Raw genomic sequence first — 14,336 nt, forward strand, 5'->3', positions numbered from 1 at the left:
TTTTTCCTTTTCAAAAGTTTTCCTGAAATCTGTGGAAACTGAAGCACAGTTTGAAGGAGACAGCAGTGGGACAGAGAGGTTAGAAGAGATAAAAAGGCACAAAAAATTAGAAACAGAAAACAGATTTTGGAGAACAAATATTATGTGTTCATATAATAAACAACAAAAATAACGGCATTTTGAAACAAACAAACAAAAAATAATACTATTATTTGGACAATTATTAAATTCAAAATTATCATCATCAGTTATTATCATTTTTGTATTCAATAACAATTTCTCTTTTAAATGAAGGACATTCTCTCTCTCCCTCCTCTCGACTCTAGCTTAAAAAAAAAAAACGCACCAATAAAACCAAAGACTGTAAAGCTAAAAGGAAGGGTAGGATGTAAAGACAGAGAGGGAGAAAGAGGGGGAGAGCAGAGGAGCTGGGCAACAGATCAGGACTCTGAGGTAATAATGGAGACTATGGAGATGTTTAATATGGTAATTAACCTTAAGAAGTAATACTACTGGACTTCAGAGAGCTGGGTTTGAATGTTTTTGGCAAAAAATGGACATTGTTAAACTTGAAGCAATGCCTGCTACTGAACTAGCAAAATCAGTACAATTGAAATGAAAAGTTATTAATTTGTGACATTCGTAATTTGTCAGTGGCAGAACAAAAAGAAAACAGCTTAAAAAGCTTCAGTAACAATAATAATAATACTAATAATAATAACAAGAGTGCTGGTGGGTAACAATCTCCGCTCACCTGAGGGGAAAAAGAAACTCCTTTTTATAAGTGCGAAGGGTCAAAGAATACTAGACATCTAAATCAATAAGTGAGTCCGACACTGTAATGACTTGACATTGCGATGACGTGAAGGACTCTTCAAGAAGTAAGTTGCTAAAAACACAACACTAGCTCAGTGTGGGCGCTGACACTTTCGTACCTTCCTTATGCAGCAGCACCAGAGGAACTTTCGCACTGACAAACACTGGAGAACGAATTAGTAAAAGCTGACCAACATTTTCACAATGCACCTCCAATTTAGTGTAGTACCATTACTTAGTGTTTTAAAACAAAAAATGTACCGTCAGTATCATATATGCTTATGTGTTTGGGTGTCTCTCTCTCTTTCTCTCCATCTCTCTCTCGCACCATGAAAGCTCATGTTTAATAGTGTTAATAACTCGGTCGTGTGACCCATCGGTCAGTTCTTCCGCTGGAAAATACTGAAAACTGATTGTGAAGGGCTCTCCTCTATCCCACCTCGTTGTTCTCCCCGTTTTAGAAGAAGGAGTACTGGTTGTCGATGGCTCTCGCTCTCCCTCCTTCTCTCTCCTCACCCTCCACCCCTTCCAGCTGGAGGAGAGGCGGCTCCCGCTCCCGTTCCTCGCACTCTTCCGCCCCGCTGCTTGCTCCGGCGGCCTCTGTTTCGCTCCCTCGTTCCTGCGGCGGGGTTGGGGGCGGAGGGCGACCGGGAGGCAGAGGGGGAGGAGGTGGCTGAGGAGGACTACGGGGTCTGCTGGTCAAGTCTGAGAACAGCAACAGAGAGGAGAACCAGTACAGGAGGTGAGAGGGATGAGAATTAAATGTGTACAAGACAAAAAATTGAAAGTAATGACAATAAGATGCAAGAAAATCTCAGCTATGACACATGCTAGTAATGGAATCGGTCAACACATTGCACAGACTGTTCACACCCTGCCTCCACTAAACAGCCGTAAAGAGTCATCGATTGATTGCATTCGTTACATACGGACTCATTGAAACATCCCGAATCACGTTTATATGGAGACAGAGCTCACTGTCTACAAATGTGTGACATTTAATAAAGATTACGATTAATGCAAGCTATAGTGAGCAAATGTTAAATGAATGTGTTACCCTGCGACACACATTTCAGGATGGATGTGTGCAACTGAAACCCAGCTGTGAATGAGGAAGTTAAGCAGACAGATGTGCACTGAAGTGAACGGATGACCTGTCTCTACTCCTTTTCTGTCTTATTCTAACAAGCTTCCTCTTCCTCACATCCTGTATTCCTCAAAATGTTTCCCACAATTTACTCTTTCATCTACCATCGCAGTTGCCATGAAATTAAAATGGACCCTATTTACGTCCTTAATACAGTTTCCTCATCTTATGCAAATGTAAAAAAACTGAATGTTTTTATATTTGTGTAATGTGGGGAAATGTATAGTTGCTCTGTACATTGGAAATGACTGATTTGCATGATGACACCCACTTTGATGATTCAGTCCAGTCCCACCCCACATTTTCCTCATTAAATATATTATTTCACTAGGAAACACACAACTATTATTTGAGGTCAGTAAGTTTTTTTAATTATTTTTTTTTTAAGAAATTAATAATTTCAGTGAAGACATTAAATAAAAAGTTTAAAAATTACATTATTAAAAAGGTTTTAAATAATTGCTGATCTTTTGAACTTTCTATGCATCAAAGAAATTTAAAATAGTTTCTAGGAAGTATAAAGCAGCACAGATGTTTTCAACACTGGTAATAATAATAAAATGTTTATTGAGCAGCAAACCACCGTAATAAAATGATTTCTGAAGGATCATGTGACACTGAAGAGACTGGAGTAATGATGCTGAAAATGTAGCTTTGCCATCAGAGCATTAAATTACATTTTAAAATATATTAAAATAGAAAACGGGTATATTAAATTGTAATAATATTTCACAATATTACTGTTTTATTGTATTTTTGATTAAAAAAAATGCAGCCTTGGTAAGTATAAGACTTGCTGACCCAAAAAGTTTGCACAGTAGTCTGTATCTGACACTTAGAATCAAACAAGCTGTTTTTAGTGCTGTACCTTTAATATTTTTATGCGTTTAATTTGCTAACCCCCATGTACCAGCATGATTTTCAGACCTTCTCTGTCTATCTCTCTCTGTTGAATCTGGTCTCACTTACACACAGTCAGAGATGGGGGTTGATGGAGAGTCGGGGTGGCGCGTGGTGATGACATCACAGACTGTGGGGCGGCTGCCTGCCCTTTCCCGGCCTGCGAAGATGACCCAACGACAAACAACAACAGAAACAGCCAATCAGAGCTCTGATATGCACTATGGAGAAAGCCAGAGGCTGAAGCGGGACGAGGGGAGGGAGAGGAGCAGAGGTACACTATGAATTAGTGAGTGACCAGAGATCAAAATGAAGGAAGGCAATGGTGATGGAAAGAAGAATGGAAGATAGTAGAAGAATAGGAGAAAAGATGCACTGAAGGAGAAGTATAAATGTAGCGTCTAGATCAGGGGTCACCAAACTTGATCCTGGAGGGCCGGTGTCCTGCAGAGTTTAGCTCCAACTTGCCTCAACACACCTGCCTGCAAGTTTCAAGTACACCTAGTAAGAGCTTGATTAGCTGGTTCAGGTGTGTTTAATTAGGGTTGGAGCTAAACTCTGCAGAACACCGGCCCTCCAGGACTGAGTCTGGTGACCCCTGGTCTAGATGATATAAAGTGATGAAAAGGAAATACAGGATGGAGGGCATGATGAGGAAATAGTAGGTAAGGTGAGCTGAGGAATGTTTTGAATGTTTCAAGAGAAGTTTAGTCTGGTAATATGTCAGGTCAAACACACAAAAATCAAATTAAGAGACAATCATTGTCAAAAAAACAAAAAACAAAGCCATGCACAGCCAGCCAACAGCTGACTCTGGCAGCAGCGATGGATCCGTGTGTGCGTGAGTAGTCGTAGCAGATGCTTGCACAATGTGTCCTTTCAAAAGCATGCCGTGACAGGAAGTGATCTCACACACAGGGTGATCCCAAATTTAGTCATATCTCTGTGACAGGTGCAAACAACTCATGCAGTGGCCATGTTGTTTATGAATACACACATACACAAATACACATATGATCACTCTCCAGATTCATCCCACTCACATGACACACACAAGCTCAGTGCCAAAGACGCTAAAATTTTCCTCTTGTGTCGCTAAAATCTTCCCAGGATTCAAGACAATCAAACTGACAGGAGATGAATGCCTTCAAAGAAATCTTTCTTGTTATTTTTTTCATTTCATGGGCCCACCAGGATCTCCCCCAAAACAGCTGTTTAACTTAACATTTATGTCTTAATTAGGGCTGTCAACTGATTAAAGTAATGTGATCAATCACTTTGTCATAGTTAATGCAGTCATACTACTCTCTCTCACAAAAACAAGTCAATATTTCTGAAATGGTATCAAAATGCACAGGAAATGCAAACATATGATATGATATAATAATTCAACAGTAAAACAATCTGAGTCATAGTTTATGGATGTCATGTCACATGTGGTGTGAAGGTGCAGACTCGTGTACGCATTAACATTTCTATGCATGGCAGTGATTCACTCTTGGGTGATATTTCACTCCCCGAGTATCAATAATAATTTAATTTTACCATACCAAGAATGCAAATGACTTTACCTTTGCAAAATGTATCATCTGGGTTTCATTTATAAATGAATAACCTATAAAAAGGGTTTTTCTGCATCAGAGACTTGTATTTCAAATCAGTTTCAATCAGCTTTGAAGTTTCTGAGCTTTTCAAAAATCACTCAGAACAGAAATTAAATTGTCAAATTATATACATGCTAACAATTGCTTTAGAAAATGTAACATTGTTATACATTTAATCACAAGTGTTATATTTAAAAACCCCATGTATAATTCAGTGTATAAAATATCAAATAAACAACTAATAAACAAAGACTTGGATATATAGTCAGTGTATTTATATCCATTTTTTATCCATTCAGCTGTTCTGAGGGAGATGCAAGTGGCACCTGTGATCACTTACCTGCCTGTGCTCTCACAAATTATCTGTCATCTAAAAATGCAGCATTTCCCTGTTATCTATGCTCTGCTGTAAACCCTCATGCCTTAAAGTTGAGCCCAGCCTTCCATACCTGGTTGCCGGACATTCGTGGCCCCCACAAAGCTGATGAGGGTGACATCAGAGGCACCCCCAGACTCCAGGGGAATGGGGTGCACACGGAAATGCTCCAGCATGTCAAAAATGGACTGGAACCAGAGATGCTGCACACGACACTGTCCATCCTCGTTCAGGGAGAGACGCAAGTGCTGGAAGAAAGATGCCAAAGCAGAAGGAAGAGATATTTACTCTATAAAGTGGTTTTGTAACACATACTGATACTCCTCATCAAATGTACACTACCGCTCAAAAGTTTGAAATGAACAATTTTATTCAGAAAGGGTGCATTAAATTGTAGAGATGGACCGGTGGATTTTACCAACAGTGATAACTGACTGATAACATTAACATTAATCAGTAGACCTCTATTAAATTGTTATAAAACGGATAGTTCCGGTCCTTGATTCTGATTTGTTGAGCCACGTTCGAAGCTGTTGTAAATTGCTCTACAAACATACACCTTCGTTTACGTACCACTTTGTTGCAACCACAACGGTTTCTGAGGAACTACATTGTTTGGTGGAAGAATACTGTTTTTATTAATATCATTACACTTTATTTGCTGTTTTATTCTGTGAAACCTTACTACGTATATGGAACAACCGTTTTTACTCCGCTTTGCGTCATGCCTAACAACGCCCCTTAGCTGTTATAAATTCACTGTAAACCACGGCTTCTTGGGGCTTATTGCTTTAATAAACATGTCAGTCTCAGTAAAGACTTTTATGTTACAATTTCTGTTTAAAATAAATGCTGTTTTTCTGAACTTTCTATTCGTATTTCTTTTCTATTCAATCCTGAAAAGAAAAGTATTGCCATTTAAAAATATTAAGCAGTTTCTCAAGCAAACTTTTTTCAAGACTGGTTAGAAGAAATGTTTCCTGAGCATCAAATAAGGATATTAGAATGATTTCTGAAAGTTCATGTATCTGGAGTAATGGCTGCTGAAAATTCTGCTTTGCCATCACTGAAGTTAATTACATATTTAAATGTATTCAAATAGAAAACAGTTATTTTAAATTGCAATTATATTTCATAATATCTTTCTTTTTGATCAAATAATTTCAGCATTGGTGAGCATATAAAAAAAAAAAGCAACTTACTGACTTCAAACTTTTAAATGGTAGTGTAAATAAACACCCCCATTCGCATTTACCTTTGCTTTGCCCTGGAAGTTGAAGGTGAGGACATACTCCCCACGCCGTGTCTCACTCTGACGCACAAGGAACACTCCATGGCTGGCCATGCCGCCTGCCAGCACCAGCTGGGCCGCCTTAAGACGGGACAGTGTGCCGTGGAACCACTGACACTCACTCAGAGGATGTTCCACCGTCTCTGAAACAGAACCTTCAGAGAACAGGAATGACCCTGTGGAAAACAAGGAACAAACTGAATACCTCTGATCTTGGTCTATGATAAGGGTAAGCGTTGATGTCAGTAGCTGGGATTCCATCCGTGTACACTATATGGAGATTGTATTGGGACACCTGACCATTACACCAACAGGGACTTTAATGATATCGCATTCTAAATACATAGACATTAATATATGACAGCTACAACGGCTGTTTGTCCTTTTATCCAGTACAGCATTTGTGAGGTCAGGTGCTAATGTTGGACGAGAAGGTCTGGCTCAAAATCTCAAAGGTATTCGATTGGGCTAAGGTCATGACTCTGTGTGGGGGCCTAGCCTAATCTCTCAAAAACAGCTCCATACCATTATCCCTCCTCCAAACTTTACAGTTGGCACAATGTCAGGCAGGTAGTGTTCAGGCACAGTCAGGTATCTGCCCAATCCAGACTTTGCCCATTAGATTGACAAACAGAGAAGCGTGATTCGTCACTCCACAGAACAGGTTTCCACTGCACCAGAGTCCAGTGTCAGCATGCTTTATGCCACTCTATCTGACGCTTGGCATTGTACTGGGTGATGTGAGGCTTTCATGCAGCTGCTCAGCCATGTAAACTCATTCAATGAATCTCCTGCTGCACAGTTTTTGTGCTGATATTAATGCCAGTGGACGTTTGGAAATCTTCAGTTATGAAATCAACAGAACGTTGGTGACTTTTACGCACCATGCACCTCAGCACGCCTCTCTATGACTTTACGTTGTCTTCTGTTTCATGGCTGCTGCTATTCCTAAACGCTTCAACTTTTCAATAATACCACTAACAGCTGACCATGGAATATCTAGCAGGGAAGAAATTTTATGAACTAATATATTGCAAAGGTGGCATCCCATTACAATACCACAGCTGAATTCTTCAGAACGACCCATTTTTTTCACAAATGTTTGTGCAAACTGCATGGCTAGGTACTTGATTTTATACACCTGTGGAAATGGGCCTGATTGAAACACTTAAATTCTATAATTAAGAGGTGTGTCCCAATATTTTTGTCCATATAGTGAATTTTTATCTGGACTTTGCAATACCGGATAAAAAAGATGAGCCATGCTACTAAATAATTTGCTCAGAGACGACAATGGATTATCGAAAAAAAAAAAACATGGCAGACAGCATACGTCACGTTATTTTGATTATGAATTACCACATCAAAAAATTATTTAAAACAGAAAACATGCATGGATGTCATTCACAGTAAGATCAAAAAGATGGAATTAGAAAATAAATAGGTGAATTTTTATTTCATGCTGACTTTATTGAAATCTTCATTGAATTCCTTGTGGCTAAAATTATTTTTAATTTGGAGCCAACCATGTAATTGATGATTTTGTTTAACATGAGGGACAGGGATTCAGTTTTATTTGCAAATTGTTTTCTCAATATTCCTGTTTTTTTCGCAGAAATTAAGTAAGCAACTTGGACTGAAACACTGACTTCTGTGCCCTATTTAATCATTAAATGTTTACAAATGCATTAAAATATTAACAGGATTAGAGTAACATAGATGTCATCGTGGTCTCTACTAAAATGTGTGTGTGTTTCGCACAGTACAGCACCTGTGGCATCAGGAGTTTCAGCAAAAGGTGTGCCAAGACCAGCTCCGCCCCCACCAAGCAGTCGACTGTCTGATTCATCAAGAGGGGCACGGGGTGGCAACTCAGGAGGTAGAGGCTCCAGCAGGGGAGAACCACCAACTCCACCATAGCACACTATAGTGAAAACACATCAAATAACTCATATATCACCATCTGTATTTACTGATAAACATTTGTATTCATTTTTACTGTTAAATATAAATATTTTAATTCAGGATCGGATGTTTTTAATGCCTGTTAATCACAAAATTGCTCCCCTCTGAGTTTTGTGGGCTGATTCTAGCACTGGCAAACATCACGTAAGCACATGTCCCATTACACATACTGTCCTGAATGCAGCTGACCACATCATGGTGACATCATCTCCAAACGCTTACCTTGAGACAGGTGGTCATTGAATTCTGGCATACCACTGAGGTCGGTGAGAGCACTGCCACACACTCCCTCAACATCCTCTTGCTCACTGATGAGAAATGTCAAGGAGTACATTTGAGATCTGAGTTTTGATTGTCATACATGCAAGCAAACTACTAAGTATGAGCTCTTTATAACCTTTCAATATACATTGTGCTTTCACCTTTTAATGATTCGAAACACGAAGACTTACCTCAAACAAATGGCGTTTCTGATGTCACTAAGCCAAGCTCTCATCTGAACCGCATCTCTGGTCTCGATCACGTACTGCACCTGACCTTCCAACTGAGAAAACACAAAGAGATCAAATGTGTGGATAAGCAACCTGTTCATTTTTTAATGATTTGGATCTTTGAAAAGGGTGTTACAACACAGGACGTAACTGAATGCAAAGTGACGTGCAATCACAATTTTGAATAAAATATTTAAAATTCACCAAAGATTTTTTTTAGATTCTATTTGTATCAAAATATATTTAGTGCTTGTGAACACTTTGTTGCTTTGTAACCACCAAACAAAAAGCTTAATTTCTAAAGCAATAGTCATGAAATATGTTTTAAGTCATTTACAACATACATTCTTCATCCTGTAATGTATCTATACAACAAACTGAGAAGGGATGTTTAACAAAAGCAATTTAATGATCAACAAAGCTCATCAAACATGGCATATTTGTGCACAACCATTAATGAGACATCAGATGACAGTGGCATCAACATCTTTATTACATATGTAAAGTAAAGTTAGGGTAAAGTTCACACATCATTATTGCAGATTTGACTAACTACTAAAGACAAAAATAGAGATGTGCTGAAGTACCTGTAGAAGGAAGGTGTTCTCTTTGTCTGGTACCTCTATAGCTGTAGTGCTCCTCACATCAACAATTGAGCAGCATGGGACAGTCAGTCTGGGCTTGGAGGACTAGAAGTATTCAAAAACATCAAAATAAATAAATGATTTATAACTTAAACTATAATCATACAAATGACTAAATACATATACATACACTACTCTTCAAAGGTTTGGGGTCAGTAAGATTTTTTACAAGAAATTAATATTTTATTCAGCAGGGATGCATTAAACTGGTCAAAAGTGACAGTAAAGGTATTTATAACATTATAAAAGAACAAATAACTGCTTTTCTTCTGAACTTTATATTCATCAAAGAATCCTGAAGAAAGGTATCACAGTTTCAACAACAAAATTAAGCAGCACAACTGTTTTCAACATTTATAATAATAATAAATGTTTATTTAGCAGCAAATCAGCATATTAGAATGATTTCTGAAGGATCATGTGACACTGCAGACTGGAGTAATGATTTCTATGAAAAAAAAAATCAACTTTCCTAATGGAGGAATATATTACATTTGAAAATATATTCAAATAGAAAACAGTCCCTTTAAAATATAATATTTCACAATATTAATGTTTCACTGTATTTATGATCACGTAAATGCAGCCTTGGTGAGCATTAAAGACTTCTTTCAAACACATTAAAACATCACATGACCTCAAACTTATGAACGATGGTGGTGCATATATAAAATGTGTAAATCTATGTAAATACAAATTTCCACACAATTTACATAAGAGCAGAAATCATCTCACTCACCTTAGGTGGGATGTAAAACTCCAGGAAATACTCCAACCCTCCATCCCCTCCATCCTTATCTCGTTCTTTCAGAACTAGACGGCACTTGTGCCAACGCATACCCCTTCCATCTGCAGCTCCTCCCATGGCCGTGGGATGTCCTGACGCTGTGCTGTCTGTGCCGTGGTGCAGCAGTCCAAAGGAAAATCCCGGGAACCCATGAGTGCTGGCAAACTCGTCCAAAGACGAGCACACGGTCACACCTCCCTCCCGTACCAGCCTGCCCATCTTCCTCGGGGCACCGATGCTGCTTGGTGGTATCGCCGAGGGCGACACGGCTGAGGAAGGTGGAGCTGTGGCGGACAGAGTCGGCGGCGGTGAGCGAGACAGTCGCAGTTTCTCCAACCGGTGACTCCATTTCTCCTTCTCCCCATCCCCATTGCTTCTCCGCCAGTCACGGGCCTCAGAGAGCGAGAGAGAGGTGGCGCTACTGGAGGATGATGGGGGCAATGAAGAGGACGAAGAGTGAGGGAGAGAGAGGGGAAGTGAGAGAGAGACAGGGAGAGAAGTGGGAACAACCTGCGAGGCGGAGTTCCTCTTGGCGTCTTGCAGGCCTGTAGTGTAGCTGTAACTGGAAGGAAGCGGGGCAGAATTACCCGAGCTGCAGTTCTGAGGAGAGTCACTGGAGGAGCTGCGCCAGTGCAAGATGCCTCGCACGCTCCCTCTGACGCTGCGGCCCACGCTGCGCAAAGAGAACCGCTTTTTTAGTTTATTCTTAGAGTGACCCCCAATGGGTGTCCCATTGCCTTTTGACCCAAAGTTTGCTGGTGTGCTAGAGGGATTGGGGCATGTCGGAGTCTGGCTGAGATCGGCTCTTTCCAAGGTCGTATCACCCCCGCCCTCATTGTCCCTTCCTACTACGTCCGTCTCCACCTCCTCTCCGGCGACAGGCCCCACCCAGCTGTCTTCTTCTTCTTCCAGGTCTTTGTATCCAGGTTGGTTATGTTTGACCGCTATTCCCCTCTCCTCCCTCCGCCCATTATTCCCGCCCATAGAGGAAGAGCATGACGAAGAGGAGGATGGTGGGAGAATCTGAGAATGAGCATACGAGTCCTGAAATGTTCCAGCACTGTGGAATTGCTCCGTGCTGTGGCCCTCCTGGGTCGAGACCGGTTTGGGCGCAGCCTGCGTGTGAGTAGGTGGGCATGGGGTGGTGGCTTCTGGCGGCAACAGGGACGGAGATGCTGCGTCCTCCTCCAGCGATGTAACGTCGGGTTGGGCAACCCAGCTCACCGTTCCTTCCCTGCTGACACCGGTCCCCTCGAGCTCGCTCTCGAAATGTCGAACGAATCTGTCGGTAAAGCGGCGGCAAAAAGCAGCTGCCGAATCAGGGGAGTAATGAGGGTTCTCCTGCAAGAAGGCCCGGAAATGCCGGGCAAAGTCACCGGCGGCTACTCGGGCGTGGAGCTCACAGAACTCGGTCCAGCTAAGGCAGGGAGACGGAGATGGTGTGGGTGTTTCAGATAACGATGACAAGGGCTGACTTGCAGGAGTTGGCGGAGGCAGTGGTGGGGGTCTTGTGGAGAGGGGCAACAGTGATGGAGATGGAGGAGAAGGTGATGGAGACGGGGAGGGTGGAAGGGGAGACGAATTAGCCGCAGCCCGTGGACTGGGCGGGGTTAAGAGGGAGCCGTTCATGACTAACAAATAAGTAACCAATTTAAGACCAACCGATCATCAGGGACATCAGGGTCGTTGTGATCTATGTGTGTTTGGGGGGCACGCGATCTGCTCATCAGGCTATGGTTTTACAATAGACATGAATTTGGAAAACCTGACCGGAAAATGTGGCCTGAAAATTACTGATATTTGTTTTCCCCCATTTAAAGAAAATGATTTGACTTTGTAACGCCAACGTCTGGTGCTCTAAAATAGTTCACATTCTACACAAAATGTGTAAATATATGTTCGGGGAATAACACTAAAACATGTCATGAGCAGCAGGCTGAGCTGATGGTGGTTCTCAGGTGATCTCCGATTTTAAGGCTCTGCGAGGATTCTGTGGTAGGGATTTGTGACCTAAAAGTCAAATATAGAGGAAAAAATTGACAAAATTAATACTGTTATTTTTGAAAAAATTAATAAATAAAATAATAATAATTAATAACAAAGTGGTCTTAACAAACACAATTTATTTAAAACACAGAAATTATAACAACATGACAGTTAAGGTGATCTCCGATTTTAAGGCTCTGCGAAGATTCTGTGGTAGGGATTTGTGACCTAAAAGTCAAATATAGAGGAAAAAAATTGACAAAATTAATACTGTTATTTTTGAAAAAATTAATAAATAAAATAATAATAATTAATAACAAAGTGGTCTTAACAAACACAATTTATTTAAAACACAGAAATTATAACAACATGACAGTTATAGGGATCATTCACCCAAAAATGAAAATTATGTCATATTTACTCATCATCATGGTGTTACAAACCTGAATGAGGAGATATATGGCAGAATGACTACTTCCTTGGATAGAAGAATAATGCAATGAAAGTGAATGGAGACTGAGGATGTCTTTCTGCTTAACATCTCTTTTTGTATTCCACAGAAGAATGTCATACAGGTTTGGAAAAATCATGAAAATGAATAAATTATGATAGTTTTTTTTTATCTATCTATAAAAACACAAAGTATATGTAATAAATAATAATAACTTCACAGTACATCTCTCTTGATCCAATGTGACTCCTGTCATTTAAAAAAAATTTAAATGTGCTCAATGCTCATTTATATTTTATAGAAATTTACATTACAATCGTTACAATGCTGTTCATAATATAGTAAGATGTTTAAGCCTAGATTCTGTTTTTAAGCACAAACGTGTCCTTAAAAAGTATGTCACATAAGGAAAATTGGCTTTAACAATTCCCACTAAGCATTTCATGAACATTATCAATCTAAGCACAAGCTTTGCAGCACTTCCAATGATGCAAATTTATACGTTTTAAGTGTCATTCATGAAGGGTGTTGATGAGTTATGAGACTCAATACACCTGAAATCTTAAGAACTTGCTGAGCGCTAATTTCTCATTTATATTATTAAAGAGCCACATTCAACCAAAAAATGGGAGAACCAAAACTAATCGAAACGAAACCAGTTAGGACGTTTTACATAAGCGGAAGATGCTCAAATGATGCTCGTAAGCTCTGGTGATAACTCACCATCTTCAGGCCAGTGTGTAACGCAAGGCCGATGCAGTTAAGATAGCTGTAAAGAAAAACACATCAAGCATAAATGCCTGTCATTTGCAATTACAATAAAATTAAGCGATATGAGAAACCATACAAGGCTTAACAACACGCTTCACTTAACTAGCTGACTGAAAGAAGTTTAAGTTAATTGTCATAATAAGCTCTCATGCTGATAATGTCAACACACCAAGCTAACTCGGGCTAACGTAGCCAGTTAACTTTAGCTCATGAAAACGCTGTCTAAGTTAGTTTGCTAACGATCTCATGGAATAGAAACAAAATGTCAAATGAACTCACCTTTTTTGCACAAAAGACGCAATTTGTTCGCTGGCGTGAGTGAAATCCGAAAAAGTTTAAGTGCAAATGTATATTGAACAAGCCTCGTGCTAACTAGCTAGCCCAGCACTGCTAAAAAATGATCAAGTTTGAGCTGCTGGTCAGCTAGCTGGCTGTATTGCTAAGCAGGCAGTGTGTCTGCCAGTATTCAAATTACTATTCATTCCTCTCCGTCTAGCTGTACCCCGTTGATGCTAAACGTATTGATGAATCATATGGTATCTATTTATTCATAAGGGTTTTGCAACTGCTCTTGTTGCAGGTATATGAATATTTCTCTGTCTGCTGTCCCAATCAGTCTCTCGCGATACAGTGGGAGAGGGTGTAGGTTGGGGGACAGGGAGTGTTGGAGAAGGGGGATTTTCAATGGGAGAAAAAAAAACATCTGAGAAAGAGGGATGTGCACTTGTTGGAGAAGCCACATTGATTGGACAGTTGTGTAAAAAAGTGAAACAAGGATGGATGTTGCTCTGATGGCTGAGTCATATATGGAGGCTGTAATACACAGAACTTGAGATTGCTTCTTGATTATTCCAGTAAAAGAAGCTGTGCTCACTGAAAGCTATTCAGATGACTGAAAAAATGATAAATGCTATGTAAAATACAGATAAAATAAAAATGTTTAACCCATAATATTTTCATAATGTAATTTTGTGTATCTGAGTAGCTACAGAATTTGTAAAAGATCTGATTTAATTTGACTCCAAAATCTCCTAACTGTAACTGTCCTGCAACAGACTTTTTTTTTTTTTTTTTACCCCTTTGGTGCTCCCACCCCCCCTTTTGGGC

At 39.9% G+C, this 14,336-nt stretch overlaps 1 protein-coding gene across 4 annotated transcripts; it reads right to left on the minus strand.

Moving 5' to 3' along the window:
* Positions 1 to 745: 745 nt before the first annotated feature.
* Positions 746 to 13,866, minus strand: LOC107689073 (SH2B adapter protein 1-like). Of its 4 annotated transcripts, none has more exons than XM_016486970.1 (11): positions 13,509 to 13,866; positions 13,182 to 13,227; positions 9,974 to 12,031; positions 9,178 to 9,279; positions 8,552 to 8,643; positions 8,322 to 8,407; positions 7,906 to 8,058; positions 6,099 to 6,310; positions 4,917 to 5,091; positions 2,933 to 3,023; positions 1,419 to 1,521 (listed from the first exon to the last, which is right to left on the minus strand). In XM_016486970.1, exons 3-11 carry the CDS (start codon positions 11,648 to 11,650, stop codon positions 1,500 to 1,502), a joined length of 2,610 nt encoding a protein of 869 aa, XP_016342456.1. In that variant the 5' UTR covers positions 11,651 to 12,031; positions 13,182 to 13,227; positions 13,509 to 13,866; the 3' UTR covers positions 1,419 to 1,499. The 4 variants fall into 4 exon arrangements, with proteins under 4 accessions (XP_016342460.1, XP_016342456.1, XP_016342458.1 ...); XM_016486973.1 differs by having other exon boundaries at positions 1,450 to 1,521; positions 2,904 to 3,023; XM_016486974.1 differs by lacking the exon at positions 2,933 to 3,023 and having other exon boundaries at positions 746 to 1,521.
* Between the last annotated feature and the right edge of the window lie 470 nt (positions 13,867 to 14,336).

Source organism: Sinocyclocheilus anshuiensis, unplaced genomic scaffold (genome assembly GCF_001515605.1).
Source record: "Sinocyclocheilus anshuiensis isolate Anshui unplaced genomic scaffold, SAMN03320099.WGS_v1.1 scaffold653, whole genome shotgun sequence".
Classification (NCBI taxonomy): Eukaryota; Metazoa; Chordata; class Actinopteri; order Cypriniformes; family Cyprinidae; genus Sinocyclocheilus; species Sinocyclocheilus anshuiensis.

Coding starts and splice junctions, on each gene's coding strand:
- LOC107689073 (XM_016486974.1), bottom strand. CDS start 11,650: ATGAACGGCTCCCTCTTAACCCCGCCCAGTCCACGGGCTGCGGCTAAT. Junction 6,311..7,905: donor TGAAACTCCTGATGCCACAG/GTGCTGTACTGT, acceptor TGTTTTCCACAG/GGTCATTCCTGTTCTCTGAA. Junction 5,092..6,098: donor ACTTCCAGGGCAAAGCAAAG/GTAAATGCGAAT, acceptor TCTTTCTTCCAG/CACTTGCGTCTCTCCCTGAA.